The following is a 13,871-nucleotide window of genomic DNA, read 5'->3' as shown; positions in this document are numbered from 1 at the left end:
AGAGAGATGCTCCTCACGTTATCCTTCCCCAAAAATACTTAGTGCTCACAAAATTACAAATGCAAAACGGGCATCAAATCACCCTTCTCTAAAAAAAGAAAAAAGCTTAACGTGTTGCAGAAAGAAAAGAAAAAGGATCTGTCCGTACTTATTTTACCTTTAAATGCGTATTAAAATATATACATAGCCAGGTTGCCTCCCAGAGTCAGTGCTTATCTTGAGCACACTAAGCTTCAGAAATCAAGTGCTTACTGGAAAAGCAAGAATGTAATTTGAAAGGAGGTATCTGTAGCATCTCTAATTATGGGTGTCCACAACCAAGGTCTTAAATGATTACCAGATACTACTGATTTCAGATGGGAAAGCTTTATGTAACCACCTCACCTGCCTCAGAAAGAACCAGGGGTACAGAAAGTTATGAAAGCAGCTTAAGCACCTACCAGCATATAGCGTAGAATAGCGCCAAGACCCAAGAAAAACTTACATGGTAACTTACATGGCGGTGGGGATAAGCCATTTCGATTTAAAGTGCCCCCCATTAACACAAAGTTCATCTCCTCAGCTGAACACTGAAAGACTTCAACATATCTGTCCTTCATGGTTTTTTTATGACACTTCTGTGCAGCCATAAATGCTCTGTCCGCAGACTTCATCTGGATAAAGGCATCTCCTGATGGGCGGCCCTGAGCGCGTGGGGGAAGAATAAAAACAAAAGGAGACTGTCTCCTTCAACAAGGAAGTGGTTGCTTACAAAACATGCACAGTGACAATCACCCATAGTACAGACATTTTAGCCACAAAAGTTGGGTGACAGCATGATCTCCTGAAACCTGACTTACATTTCATGACCTAATCAACAGAACTGCCCACAAAACCTAGAAGAAATAGTTTTGAGAGCACACAGCTGAAAGTGATCCTTTTTGGTTTTTTATCAATTAGAATTAGATTTATGGGCTTTTGAAAGGGTCTCCTTGTGACTGCGGTTTCAAAGTATAGGCTTGCATACTGGGTTTTTCCTTTCTGAACAATCCGATTAAATCTTACTCAATTGAGAAAAGCTAGGAACAGAACCAGTATTAGAGCTTTATGTATCCTCCTACATGAAATGAACAAACCAGTGTTCTCTTTTGCCTTTCAAGTCTGTCTCTCACTGACCTGCAACATCCCTTTCCCTTCTCCCTGAAGCCTAGATTGGGATGTGGCTTGCGGATAGGGAAGGAGGAGAAGAATTGGGAGCTGCAAAGCACAGCAAAGGGTGGTAGAGCTGTATCATCAGCATTGCTTGGGAGCCCTGCTCTCACCTCTTCCCTTGGCATTTCCTTTTTAAACCTTGGCCGACAGGTGTTTATAGACATTTCTTCTGTTACTAATAGCTTGCTAAAAATCCTATTTAAAACAAAGCTGGTGGATTTCTGCTTTGTTTTAAATGAAGCAGAACCAGAATGCCTTAGTTTTGTTTAGCACAGACATTTTATGGGAGAGAAAAAAGGCACAACCAGCTTATAAGACTGCTTTTTTATTTCATGGATTTCTTTAAAGTCTGTAAGGGACTAGTTACTGCAAATTATTACCATGCAAGTTACCATAAGAGTTACCATACCAGGGAAATTAGGGACACCAGGGAAACCCAGTCCAAGATGGAAAACTAACATCTTCAAGGCAGCTAAGAGCTTGTCCATCATCAAAGAAGCATTTCTCCCAAGTGCAATCACGATAGGTCACAAGGGTCAATGAGAGGAAAATCTGTCTACTGTTGTTAATCATAGAGTAATAATAGCCCCTAGGTTATTAGAAACGGTGACTCAGAGAGAACCCAAACAATTCCCTGGTGATGCTAAATTGTGGGGAATTTTATTCAAAATGACTCCCGTCAGTGAAGCATGCCGAAAGGATTCCTTGTCAGATAAAGTTGCATAGCTTAATATTGACGTGAGAGACAGAAGGTGCCGGTGTGGAACACCAAGCAGGGGCTCAATGTTTTCTGATTCCTTGTACCCAGTGGCATGCACTTTATAGTGAGACAGGATTATGGTTATGAATGTGATCTAATTTTCACATGGAAAGAGAAAGTAGGAAACTAGCAGTTTAGAAAAAGTTGGTATTTCTAATGCAAACCTATATTCAGACTGATGCACAGAAAACACCTTATTTTTAAAAATTAATATAACTTTGCTTTTAATAAAGAGTTCCAAATTTTAATTAGAACTACGTGCTTTATGGGTTTTCAGAGTTCTGTCCTGCTTATGACAGCACAAAATACTGACAAATTGCCAGCAACTAATATAATTCACTTCATTTAAAAAGTGAAAGATATCAAGCCCCAGAAACTACTTTTAATATGCTTAGAATATCTACTGCATACTGTAAGAATCTGATTAGATTTTGATAGAGGATTCTCAACAATTAATTCACTAACACATTTGAGTGCCTTTTATGATCACATACTGTTGCAGGTGGTATAGAGACAAGTTCTTTTGAGTCTGCATTCTACTGAATGTAATTTGATATCTACTATATATGTGAAATAAAGCCATTTCTAAACAGTCTATGTATATAAAATACTTGGGAGCACAAACATGCTTATTGGTTTATATATTGTCTATGATTGCTTTTACACTACAGCAGCAGAGCTGCAGAATTCAGTAGTTGCAAGAGTAAAATGTTGTATTACACTGAATATGTATTTGTCTCCTACCTGATGCTATTGATAATTTGATGGATATATGTGATGACGGAATCAGAGCTGAATTTGAATTACTATACCAATGATAGCATTTTTCTGGAGTTCATCTTAAAGACCTCTTGCATTTATAATTAAATCTTTCCTTCAAGACTTACTATACAACAGATGAACATTTGTTACTTTTTTATTGGAAGAGTGTACTTAATAAGAATAAGCAAATCAAATCAGTTTTCCAGTAAGTGATTTTCTTACCTGGTGATTCAATACCATGTGGACCCCATGAGTTCGAATATCAGTGGAAAATTCCCCCAGGAAGTCCAGGATATCCTCAATTGTGGCTGCATAGGGAAGACCTCGAAGGCGTATACAGTCTCTAATGTTTGTAGGGGGCACAAATTGCTGAGGTAGTACTGGAATAATGGGAGGGGTTGGAAGTGGAATGAGAGGGGCCGAGGAGAATCGATTCAGCACCTGTACTCAAAGCAAAACAGAAGTGACTTAGAGCCTTGCCACTCCAATGCTGTCTGCAGACCAGTGCTGGCATCACTGGGGAACTGCTAGAAATGCATAATCTAAACTTCACCCTCACCTAGTCAATGTGAATCTGCAGTTTAACAAGATTCCCAGGGGATCCACAAGCATATTAAAGTTTGAGACGTACTCATGGAGTACTGGGAAAGCTGGGAAAGCAGGATACCCACTTTTTTTTTTTTGATACCCACTTTTTGTCAGATGCGTGCTGAGGTATACACCACAGACACCATAACGCACTTAGATTAAGGATTTATCCTCCTGGACAAATGTATCACTATTTGCCTTGAGACAAGTATCCTTAACATCTGCTGCTTTTATAAGAATCAGGACATACTGTTACAATGTGGACTTATGCACAACCTATTAGATTTTATTCCACTAAATAGTGTTTCTCTCGATATTGTCTTCACATTCCACCTCCAAACCCAAGGAATATAAAGAAAATGACCCAGTAAAGGAACCATGGTCAAACAGTGACTCTGGATTGTATTAAACTATGTCACATTTATCACGATGTATAAAATAGAAGGCAGAATGGCTGGATAACATAAACCTGAAAAAAATCAATTAGTGAAAATAATAACAATCACTTAGTTACCATGTGAATTTGAGACAGTGGCAAAACAGAGGATCATGACTAGCTTTTTCCTTTTAAATTTCTGACCACACTGCAAGGCATGTGGGATCTTCATTCCCCAACCAGGGATTGAACCCGTGCCCCCGTGCATTGGAAGTCGGAGTCAACCAATGGATCCCTGGGGAAGTCTCTTGACTATCTTTTACATTCACGGAGTTCGGCTATCTTGAGAAAGGATGCAAGGTCAGGATTTCTGAACCATTTACCATTGCAGCCTTTATCAGCTCGTAACTAAAAATATAGGAAAATCAATGAACTCCCGCCAAATTGCCCTAATTTCCTCACTCACACCCTGTCCAGTTTCTATCAGAATAAAAGGTGACAACAATCAAAGAGTAAACACAACACAGCCAAAGAGAAAGCAAGACTATAAGAAAATATACACACAATCAGGACACAGTACAAACATTAGGGGGAAGAACACAAATGGAAGATAAATGTGGTTTTAAACAAACTTGGAACAGGGAACGGTCTAGCACCTACAGTACTTGCCAAATAGCAGATGAGTAAAAAAGTTACGGAATGAAGTGATTGTTAGTAATGAAAAGAAAACAGTGCAAAGTCTATGACTACTTCAATGCTTACTAAATAGATTATTAGAGATGGGAGGCTGGAAAGAGAAAGCTCACCCACACTCAAAACGACCTATGGCAAAGTCATACAGAGACAGCATATTCTACAACCAAGCCAGTTAATGTACAGAAGCCAAGGCTCTGGGGTAGTCCATTCTAGGGCATGATTTCCATGAAACTGCTCTTCGAATTAAAGATCTAAAATAAAGGTCTCATTTCTCCCCCCAGTTCGGGAAGGATGTTTGAAGCTGAAGCATGCTCAGCATATTTTAGAGATTCAGAATTTATGATACTTATTTTCAACAAGGTACAGAATTGTTTAAACTACAAGTATGCTAGTAGTTTAGGGTTCAAGAGCACCAGTACAATAGAACACAGAATAAATGTAGCATTTTGCCTGCACTTATCCTAGGTATAAAAATCAATCTGATATCCTAGCAGGTGAGTGGTTCTATTTAACTTGGGAGAATTATTTTAAATCACAACATGCAATGGGCTTTGCAGAAGCTAGACAAAATAATTTTAGGAATTCAAAGAAATAACAGTAGAGTCAGTGTCTGAACTGCTTACAAAAAAGACCACAGAGGAATCATTGAAATGACTATGTTCTACTATGGAGCCAAGGAGAATAAGTTGAAGAGCCATGCTGAAACGGCCTACATGATCTCAGGTGCAAAGGTAATATTAACTGACCTTCAAAGAGAAATGTTCAGCTGGTAAGTCAAGAAGAACAGCCGAAAGGCTTGAGACCCTACAGATGCTTTTACGCTTGGACTTTAGTGTGTTTTTAGGAACTGATTGTTCCATCTGTGCCTCAAAAATAGCACTGAATTCTGAAAGGCAGTAACAGGACAAAAGGACACTTTGCACTGTCACCAGCAGTACAGAGCTGATCAAGCCTTTTGGGAAATAAATTTGGCAAGACATTAAAACCTTAAAAGCTCACAGCCTATATCTAGTTCTAAAGAAATCAATCAGAAATTGACAGATAAGCATGTTTACCTGAAATTTCTTATGATAGGAAAAAAAAAAAAAACAACCCAAATGTATAATAGAATTTCTGAATAAATTATATATCCCTGTGAAACACAGTATTAACTTAAAGATTAAAATTTTCAGACATGAGTAAACTTTTGAAACTGAATACAAAAGTATACCTACAGCAATATTCCAATTATATAAAAACACAGGATTTTTTTCTGTGTGTATATTAAGATAACCGGGTATCATTTGGTTACAGAATAAGATTTTTTTCATGTACTTATACTTTCTGTAATTTCCAAGTTTTATTTTAACACAATGAATAATGTATTGTTTTCAGAAATAAAGAATAGGAACTATATTCAGTATCTTGTAATAACTTATAATGGAAAAGAACCTGAAAAAGAATATATATATGTGTGTGTATACCTGAATCACTTTACTGTATACCTGAAACTGTAAATCAACTATACTTCAACTAAAAAATAAATTAAAAAGGAAAGAGTAGAAATAACACAAACCCACCAACATGCTCTTAAAAACCAACCTGCTGAACTTCAGCTGCTGTGCTCCTGAAGAGTTCAATGTATCTTTTACCCAACAAGTCCTTATGCTTCCTCAATGCGTTCTGTGCGTATTCCTCACAAGCAAAGAGGACAAAAGCATCCCCTGTTGGCCTACCATCTGGGTACGTAACAAAGAGGATGCCTTCCTTCCCCCCGGTGATGGGGCAGTGCTGTCCAAAGAAGGCCACCACTTCATCAGCTGTGGCCGTGAACGGGAGCCCCCGCATGCGGACAATGACTTGGTTTTCCTTGGAGAGAAATTGGGCTACCTCATTGGATGTACCTAGGGAACACAAATATCAGGAAGCACAGGGAGAAATTAAGACATCAACTTTACCAAATTTAAAATGGTAAAATTTTTGGCAATGTCTTGAATTCATAATTAAGACCCACACTCCCAAATGAATTCATAATAACATTCCAAGAATCAGAATTCTCTTCCCATACATGTAAAACTATGCCCCTACCATTTTCATAAAATACCTTTCTTAATTTCGGAAGGTAGCCATACAGTTAAATCATGGACCAACCACCATATTCTTCTCAAGGAGAGGCAACTAGTCATCATGGTGGTTAAGGGCACAGGCCCTGGAGCTAGAATGCCTGGGTGCAACCGTGGCTTTACCATTTACCAAGCTATGACCTCAGTCAAGTGTAACCTCTGTATCACAGTTTCCTCATTTGTAAAATGGGAGTAAAATTACCTACTTCATAAATTATGAGAATAAGTTATTACATATAAAGCACTTTAGTGATTTTTGTTATTATTTTCCTGATTACTTTTCATTAAGAAAGGTCCAAACATACTCAAATAGAGAGAATAATGAATATACTTGGCAGCTAGTTTCAACATTTATCAACACTCTGGCAAACATAAAGCATTCTGTACAGTGCTGTCTTCTAGCAAATACTCAAATATACATCCTTTACTAGTAACATTTTCCCTAAAAGCAAATTCTTATCATACTGCCCATGTACCATGAAGTCCCAGGCACTGATATGGACATTAACTAACTTTGCCATTTGCAATGTACAACGTTATCTAACATGAAACCTCAGACCATAGCACCGCCAAATATACTTTATCCCCAACCAATATCAAACAATGGAAACAGCGTTAACTTGAAGCTCTGAATTTGGAAGCCTTGGTTTACCTCAAGAAAAAAAGTGCAAGAAATATACCAGCACACTGCATAAACAACATGTTGTTACTACAAGTTTTACAGTTGCAAAGAATTTATCAGGGCTATATAATGAAGGGATATAAATGTTCTCTGTATTTAAGTGAAAGTCACCTTACTATACTTCGGCAATAGGTGTCAAAAGCCCCTTAAAAGGTCCACCCACATTTTTTGAATTACCTATCCTATTTTTAGAGATTTATCCTGATAAGCAGCACATATAGAGATACAAAAATATTCACTGAAACATACTTAGAGTGAAGAGTTGGAAATAAACTCTAAATGCCCAAAGGATTGTTTAAAAAAATTATGGTACGTATAATACAGTACAGCAAATTAACATTTAAGAAAACTGAACGGCATAAGATATTCATAATATACTAAAAGGAGAAAGGAAATTAAATCAACATGAGCAGAAAAATAGAAATGTACAGAGTAGGTACACATACAGAAAAACAACTGTTGGACAAACATTTCTTATGCATCTGTCATTTTTATGTTTTTATGTTTTAAAGTTATGAATCATTCAAGAATTAGATAAATACTTTATCTGTTCCCACTTCTTTCTGACCATATGATTACAAACACCACATATTCTAAAATATACTAGAAGCTGGAAAGCTACCATGTTCCTGGCCACTGATGCGTCAAGGAAGTTGAGAGAAAAACTAGACGCAGATAAGCAACAATTTCAGGGATTCTGAAACTGCTGTTTGAAAGTAGTTTTCAGACCATTTAATTTCTTTCATGAACTACTCTTGCCCTTTGTACACAACTTTATATGACCCTTTGACCTTTGTATAGCACTATTTTTAATGGCTATTTAACTACAGTTGGTTGACTCAAGCCTTAGGGCAAGTGTTACACATTACACTAACTGATACTACTGGATATTTCTTCTCTTATTAAAAAAAAGAGTCAACTTTTCTGTTTCATTGGGAATAAAAAGCATTCATGACCCTATTTATCTACCCTTGGTATATAAGTAAAATTTTAGATTCTTCTTATTATAGCCACATTATATGGAAGGTACTTACCACCAGCAATTTTAAGAAAGTCGTCACCTGTTGCTTTGTAAACCTAAGAAAAGAAAGGGAAATTAAATACAGTTTCTGAGTCTTCTGATGTGAACACTCATTCAAGATGCCAGGGTTGTCAGGGTGTCACATGTCAGGTTGTGAGGACATACCTCAATGTACCGGGTCCCCATGTGATGTTTATGCCTCTGGAGTGCTAGGTCTCTGTGCTCCTCACTCACAAATCTAACAAGAGCTTCTCCGTTCCTTCGACCCTGGGCATTCAGACAAAGTGCTGCACCTCCCCTTTGAAAATAACAGAACAGAAAGCAGTAGGAAAAAAAAAACACACAAAACAGTGAGGAAAAAATGACAGAACATCTATTATCCCTTTGGGATTGTTAAATAAAATAGAGATTAAGGAAAACCAACTTGGCAATATTGAGTCCTTTGAAGAATCTTGCAATATCTTGATCCGAAGACTGCCATGGCAAACCTCGCGCCCTGACTACCGTGTTGTCATCAATAAGTTCCATCTTGCTGCTATGGATTCAAGAAAATCTTCAGGTTGCATGATTAATGCTAGGCAGTCTGACCTATTACCCCCATAAGACAACTGGCCTATTTACACTTGAGGTATTATTTATTTGAAGTTCAGACAGACTTGTAATACTGCCCAATTTACTTCATAACCTCAAAAATTATCTGGGCACAGTTCAAAGTATTCTTCAGGTAGTTTACTACACAAAGGCAACTGCTTGTGCAAGTTCAACACAGCTAGCTCACCCAGCAAACCACCTATCAGCTGAGTTGCTGCTTCTCTGTTCTCAAAAGAACCCAGCATCAATTCATAGGCAGTAAAGATCTCCCAATACCCTGATGGCCTGTAAGTTCCTAGAGCCGAGAAGGCTAGGTTTAAATTCATTCTCTGATCTAGCTAGTACACCAGTGGGGTTTAAATCCAGTTTGACAGCAAAACTTAAGATCCACATAAAGCTGGTAATTAACACACATCAGTTATGCGTGCACGTGGTCAAAAGTCTGCCATTAAAATATCTCCCCTATCAAACAGCGAGGCATTACAGAGAGGGTTTATGGAAATGCTTGGGAGTTCCCACACCTTAATGAGTCATTTGTAAATCACCTATTCTATATTTTGACACCTTTTGATGTTCTATTCCTCCCATATTTATATTTTCAGTACTCCTAGGACATTTTCCTAATGAGTCACTTTCTCCGCAACTGAATAGGCTTCAACATCTCTCTTATGGGCAAAGATGTCAGAAGTTTCTGTTCACTTCAGGCACCAAACAATCTCATGCAATTCACTGCAGTGATTTACAGACTTAAATAGGTCTATCTGTGATCACAAAGAGAGATACCACCATTTCATACTTCTCCCCAGTTATTCCTTTGCTTTAAAGTGGGAGCCGATAGAACATACTTAAAATTATCTCAGTGAAAACCTTGTGAACTCTTTTAAAGCCTATGATTTTTTTCCTTTGAAAGTTTTCTAGTGAGGATGGAGAGTTCAGAGAGGCTAAAATCAGAATCACAGATACAAGCAACACAAACATATGATGTACCCATGGCCATAGTGACTAAGGATACAAATAGTTCATTAAATGTTAATCCCAACATCTAAACTTACTTTAAAATACAATCTTCTTTAATAAATGACCTACTATTAAAAAATGGATAGCCATTGGGAGATTGGGATCGACATATATACACTTATACGTATAAAATAGATAACCAATGAGAATCTGCTGTACAGCAAAGGGAACTCTACTTCACCTTGTTGTAGAAACTAACACAACATTGTAAAACAACTATACCCCAATTAAAAAAAAAAAAAGGATAGCCAAAAGGTTTAGTAAAGTCACTAAAATATAAGGGAAGTTAAATATCACGACATGAATAAAAACACACTAAAAGGCTCAAATGGAATAGTATTCAAGTACTTACCAAGTGCCACTTTCAAATTTGTAATTTACTCTTTCTGGATCTGAAAACCTGTGATCTAAAATGAGAACATACAAGCCATCATTTTAGCTATTAGGGAGACAAAGCTGTGGGGGATTGGGGGCATTCAGAAGTATAGGCGAGGGAAAGTGGATGGGATCAGATCCTAGGTCCGCATTGTCACAACACCAATACTTACTATAACGGTCTGAAATCATTGCTAAAATTATATTTCCCATATCTTCAACTTGACAGGCTCCATACCGGGAGGCTGAACTATTCTTCTCAAAATTTAAATCTGGGAGATTAAGTTAAGGAAACATTTTGGGGAGGTAAAATGAGATTGCTTTTAACCCAAAATTAAACTCTCATGGAGCCAAGTAAAATGCATCTAGATTGACAATTCTTTGAAATCTCAGAAGAGCTGCTTCCCATCAATCCGGACTTCACACCTAGGCTTTCTGAAGTGTCCAACTGCCCTATTGGGCTAAGATGGCCAAATCAATCCTGTCCTGAGGAGTAATGCCAGGAATAAAATGTTTATTGAGTGGTAGCAAATGCATGAATAACGAGCACTTTAGTGTCAAACCATGAAGTGTACAAAGTTAACAGAGTCTCTATCCTATCTTCACAACACACACAAGGCAATGACCATGATCACTTAAAGATACAGTGACACCCATCAAGACCACAAGGTATTAAACGACTTTTTTAAGCCTAATGTTCAAAACACCTCAGATTACTGATGACATTATAACTCTGACTCCATTTTTATTTAGAACTCCCTTCTGGAAGATTTTTGGAGCCCCATGATGCAGCCATCCTGGATGGTAGCAGCAAATGCTTGTCCTTTTAGAGCAGATGTGTAGAAACAATCCAACCACTCAGAGCCAACAATGGCCAGTGTGGCTTTTGATTAAGTGAGTACACTGTTTGGGGAAGCCAGGAAACACGGCTTTTTAAAGAAATACATGGCTCAAGTTGGGTTTGAGGGTGCAACCAGAGAGATTTCCATCAAGTTTTATTAATTTGGAGTCTAAAATAAGCATGTATCTTTGTCAAAATAGTTACCTTAGGAAGCTAACAGTCATCGAAATGTTTAATTTCTTTAGTTTTAATTTTCAGTGCTGTAGACACTTTGTGTTATGTATAAATTTGCCTAAGTTTCATAATATAGTACAATGCACTTTACAAATAATACTGTATAGGACTCTATCTTTTCTTGAGTTCAAAATGAAAATAGCCATCTAAGTGGTGGTTATTAAAATGTTTGCCTTATTTTATAAAAATATTTTCTGACTGTTATTTTGTAATTAGGGTAAAAAAATAAAGACAAATACTAAGAAAAAGTGGGTAGGTACTAGTTTACTGCAAACCAAGAGGATACAATGTAAAAACAACTCAGAGATCTCTCTCCCACCAAGAATTATAGCCAGTCTTCTAATATTCTTTTCTATTCTCAATTAAAAATTCCTTTCTATTTCATCCCCACAGCTTCCTTTTATCTTTCTCCAGTAAAGAGACATGCTAGGCAAATTCATTTCTGTGTTGTCTCTCAACCAGTTACATTTCTCTCTAGTTAAATATGCTACACATAGAAAGGCAGCCATATGTTCCCTGGCAAGTTACTTAACCACACGAAACTTCAGCTTATCTGTAAAGCCAAAGCTGTGATAATCTTTACCTCCCTGGGCTTTTGTGAAGATTAAATGAGATAAAACAAGCCCAGGACACAAAGCAGGCATTTAATACATGATGCTCTCCCCCTTTTTCCTAGAACCTTCAAGTGACCAACTTTCATAACCTATGATAATCACACTTTAAGAGGGTCACTTTTATGACTAAAAAAATCTTAACTCACCAGATGCCTATTTGTATACTCACAGGATAATCATCAGGCTAAAATGGTGGGTGATTTCTGCATTCCCCCTGCAATCCCGCCCTTTACAGCAATCATCTAGTAATGAAATAAATGTGCTACCCACTAAGGGATTAGAAAATCAGTCCTAGGAGATGTTTAAGCAACAGAGCAATGACCACTGACTAGGGTATTTAAAATGATTATCCTTGGAAAAGGCTGTACTATAAAGTATTTATTAATTCAGTGCCATTTTCACAGAATATAATGACAGGACAGGAAAACTGGAGCCAAAGGATAAAGATGCTTTAGGGAGACAACTGCCCTAAGTTCTCTGGGGAGATGGGAGGGACTTTAAGGAACGTTACAGAACTGAGAAGAGCTGTGACTAGCCATAGTTTATCATGTAAACTCTGCCACAAATCATCTGGAACCCTAATTCTAATAACACATTCAGCTTTGTAAGGGCCTACAATGAAGTAGAGAGAAACATATCCAAGAAATGGAGACCAATGCCACCATATAAGCCAGTGTTTCTCAGCCTCAGCATTAGTGGCATGTAGGGCAGATAATTCTTTGTTGGGAGATGGGGGAAGGTGTCCTGTGTACTATAGATTTTTAGTAGCACGCTGACCTCTACCTACCCCTAAGTTATAACAATTAAAAATGTCTCCAGACATTGCGAAATGTTTCCAGACACTGTGAAATGTCCCCAGGTGGGCAAAACCCAGCCCAGGCTGAGAACCATAGGTATAAGCTGACAGCTCCCAAGAGTAGCAACTTAACCGCTTACCATCTATTGATTCAGAGAAAACTTTTACATGTAGGAGACCATTACTAGACAGAAATTTTGAAGAAATCTGACCAAGGAAGCACTGTGTAAGGACAAACCTGATACTGTGGCAAAACCCCTATCAACAGACACACACACACACACACACACACACGCGCCCCTATACCTTAAGGAACATGGATAAAAACACAAGAGTCAACCCTTGATCTTCACCCTATTTCTATGCAGCCCAGAGAAAAGTATGGCTTTTACATTTTTTTTTTTAAAGGATTGGAAAGAAAGATTAAGCAGAGACTGTATGTGGCCTGCAGAAAACTAAAACATTGACTCTCTGGCCCTTTACTGAAAAAGTTTGCTGACTTTTGACCTAGAGGAATGAAAATTGCCAAAAACAGAGAATGCCACAGGCATGTCTGCCACATCATAACTTTCTATCCCCAAACAGAACCTTGGGGAAATATTAACTTTTGGAGGAATTGGAGTGGGAAAGTATATTCCATTCAAACCAGTTTTTTTTCTTCTATAAATGACAAGAGGCATAAGCCTTCTCACCTTTGCTCAGCTAACTCCCCTATAAAACCCTCTTATCTTCTTAATCCCTTAACCAAATTAGACCATGGGTCACTCCCACTCAGCACCAAAGCCTTCCCTAACTGCTCTAGGTCACAACCATCAATTTAAGAGTTGATTAGATACTATTCCTATAAAATATTACTCTCTTCAACTGTATTATGCATTTCCTGAGCACAGGTCCACTTTCCTCTGATCTCTTTCCATCTACCACAGCACCTATTACTTCCAAGACTCTATTGACATAAATGATGGTATTTATTACACACCATTTTGTGCCAAACTGTATATTTCCTCCTATTTTTGCAGTAGCCTGCCAGGCAGATAATAGTAAAACCAAACAGATGAAGAAACTAGGACTGAAAGAAGTTCTGTAACTCACTCAAGTTTCCCAGGTAATGGAGCGGGAATTATCACATAGCTATGATTTGACTACGTGTGTGTAATTCTTTGAACCAAGATTAAGAAGCTTTGCTTAATTTGTTTTGTTTTGAGCAATAGTTTGTGAGAAGCTT

At 37.7% G+C, this 13,871-nt stretch overlaps 1 protein-coding gene across 11 annotated transcripts in view; it reads right to left on the bottom strand.

Annotated features, from left to right (window-relative positions):
* ESRP1 (epithelial splicing regulatory protein 1) overlaps window positions 1–13,871 on the bottom strand; it is a 56,200-nt gene that overhangs the window by 27,889 nt on the left and 14,440 nt on the right. For 7 of the 11 annotated variants that reach the window (XM_057737214.1, XM_057737213.1, XM_057737208.1 and 4 more), the window contains exons 5-12: window positions 10,335–10,433; window positions 10,139–10,193; window positions 8,603–8,713; window positions 8,344–8,476; window positions 8,192–8,234; window positions 5,955–6,256; window positions 2,936–3,154; window positions 485–719 (exon numbers count right to left, since the gene is read on the bottom strand). In XM_057737214.1, the coding sequence (XP_057593197.1) occupies window positions 485–719; window positions 2,936–3,154; window positions 5,955–6,256; window positions 8,192–8,234; window positions 8,344–8,476; window positions 8,603–8,713; window positions 10,139–10,193; window positions 10,335–10,433 (1,197 nt within the window). The remainder of the gene's footprint in view (window positions 1–484; window positions 720–2,935; window positions 3,155–5,954; window positions 6,257–8,191; window positions 8,235–8,343; window positions 8,477–8,602; window positions 8,714–10,138; window positions 10,194–10,334; window positions 10,434–13,871) is intronic. The other 4 variants (XM_057737211.1, XM_057737207.1, XM_057737210.1 and 1 more) reach the window with 3 other exon arrangements.

The sequence above is a fragment of the Hippopotamus amphibius genome, chromosome 5, assembly GCF_030028045.1.
Source record: "Hippopotamus amphibius kiboko isolate mHipAmp2 chromosome 5, mHipAmp2.hap2, whole genome shotgun sequence".
Lineage (NCBI taxonomy): Eukaryota > Metazoa > Chordata > Mammalia > Artiodactyla > Hippopotamidae > Hippopotamus > Hippopotamus amphibius.
Note: the sequence above shows the minus strand (reverse complement) of the source record. Positions and strands in the feature narration are given on the sequence as shown.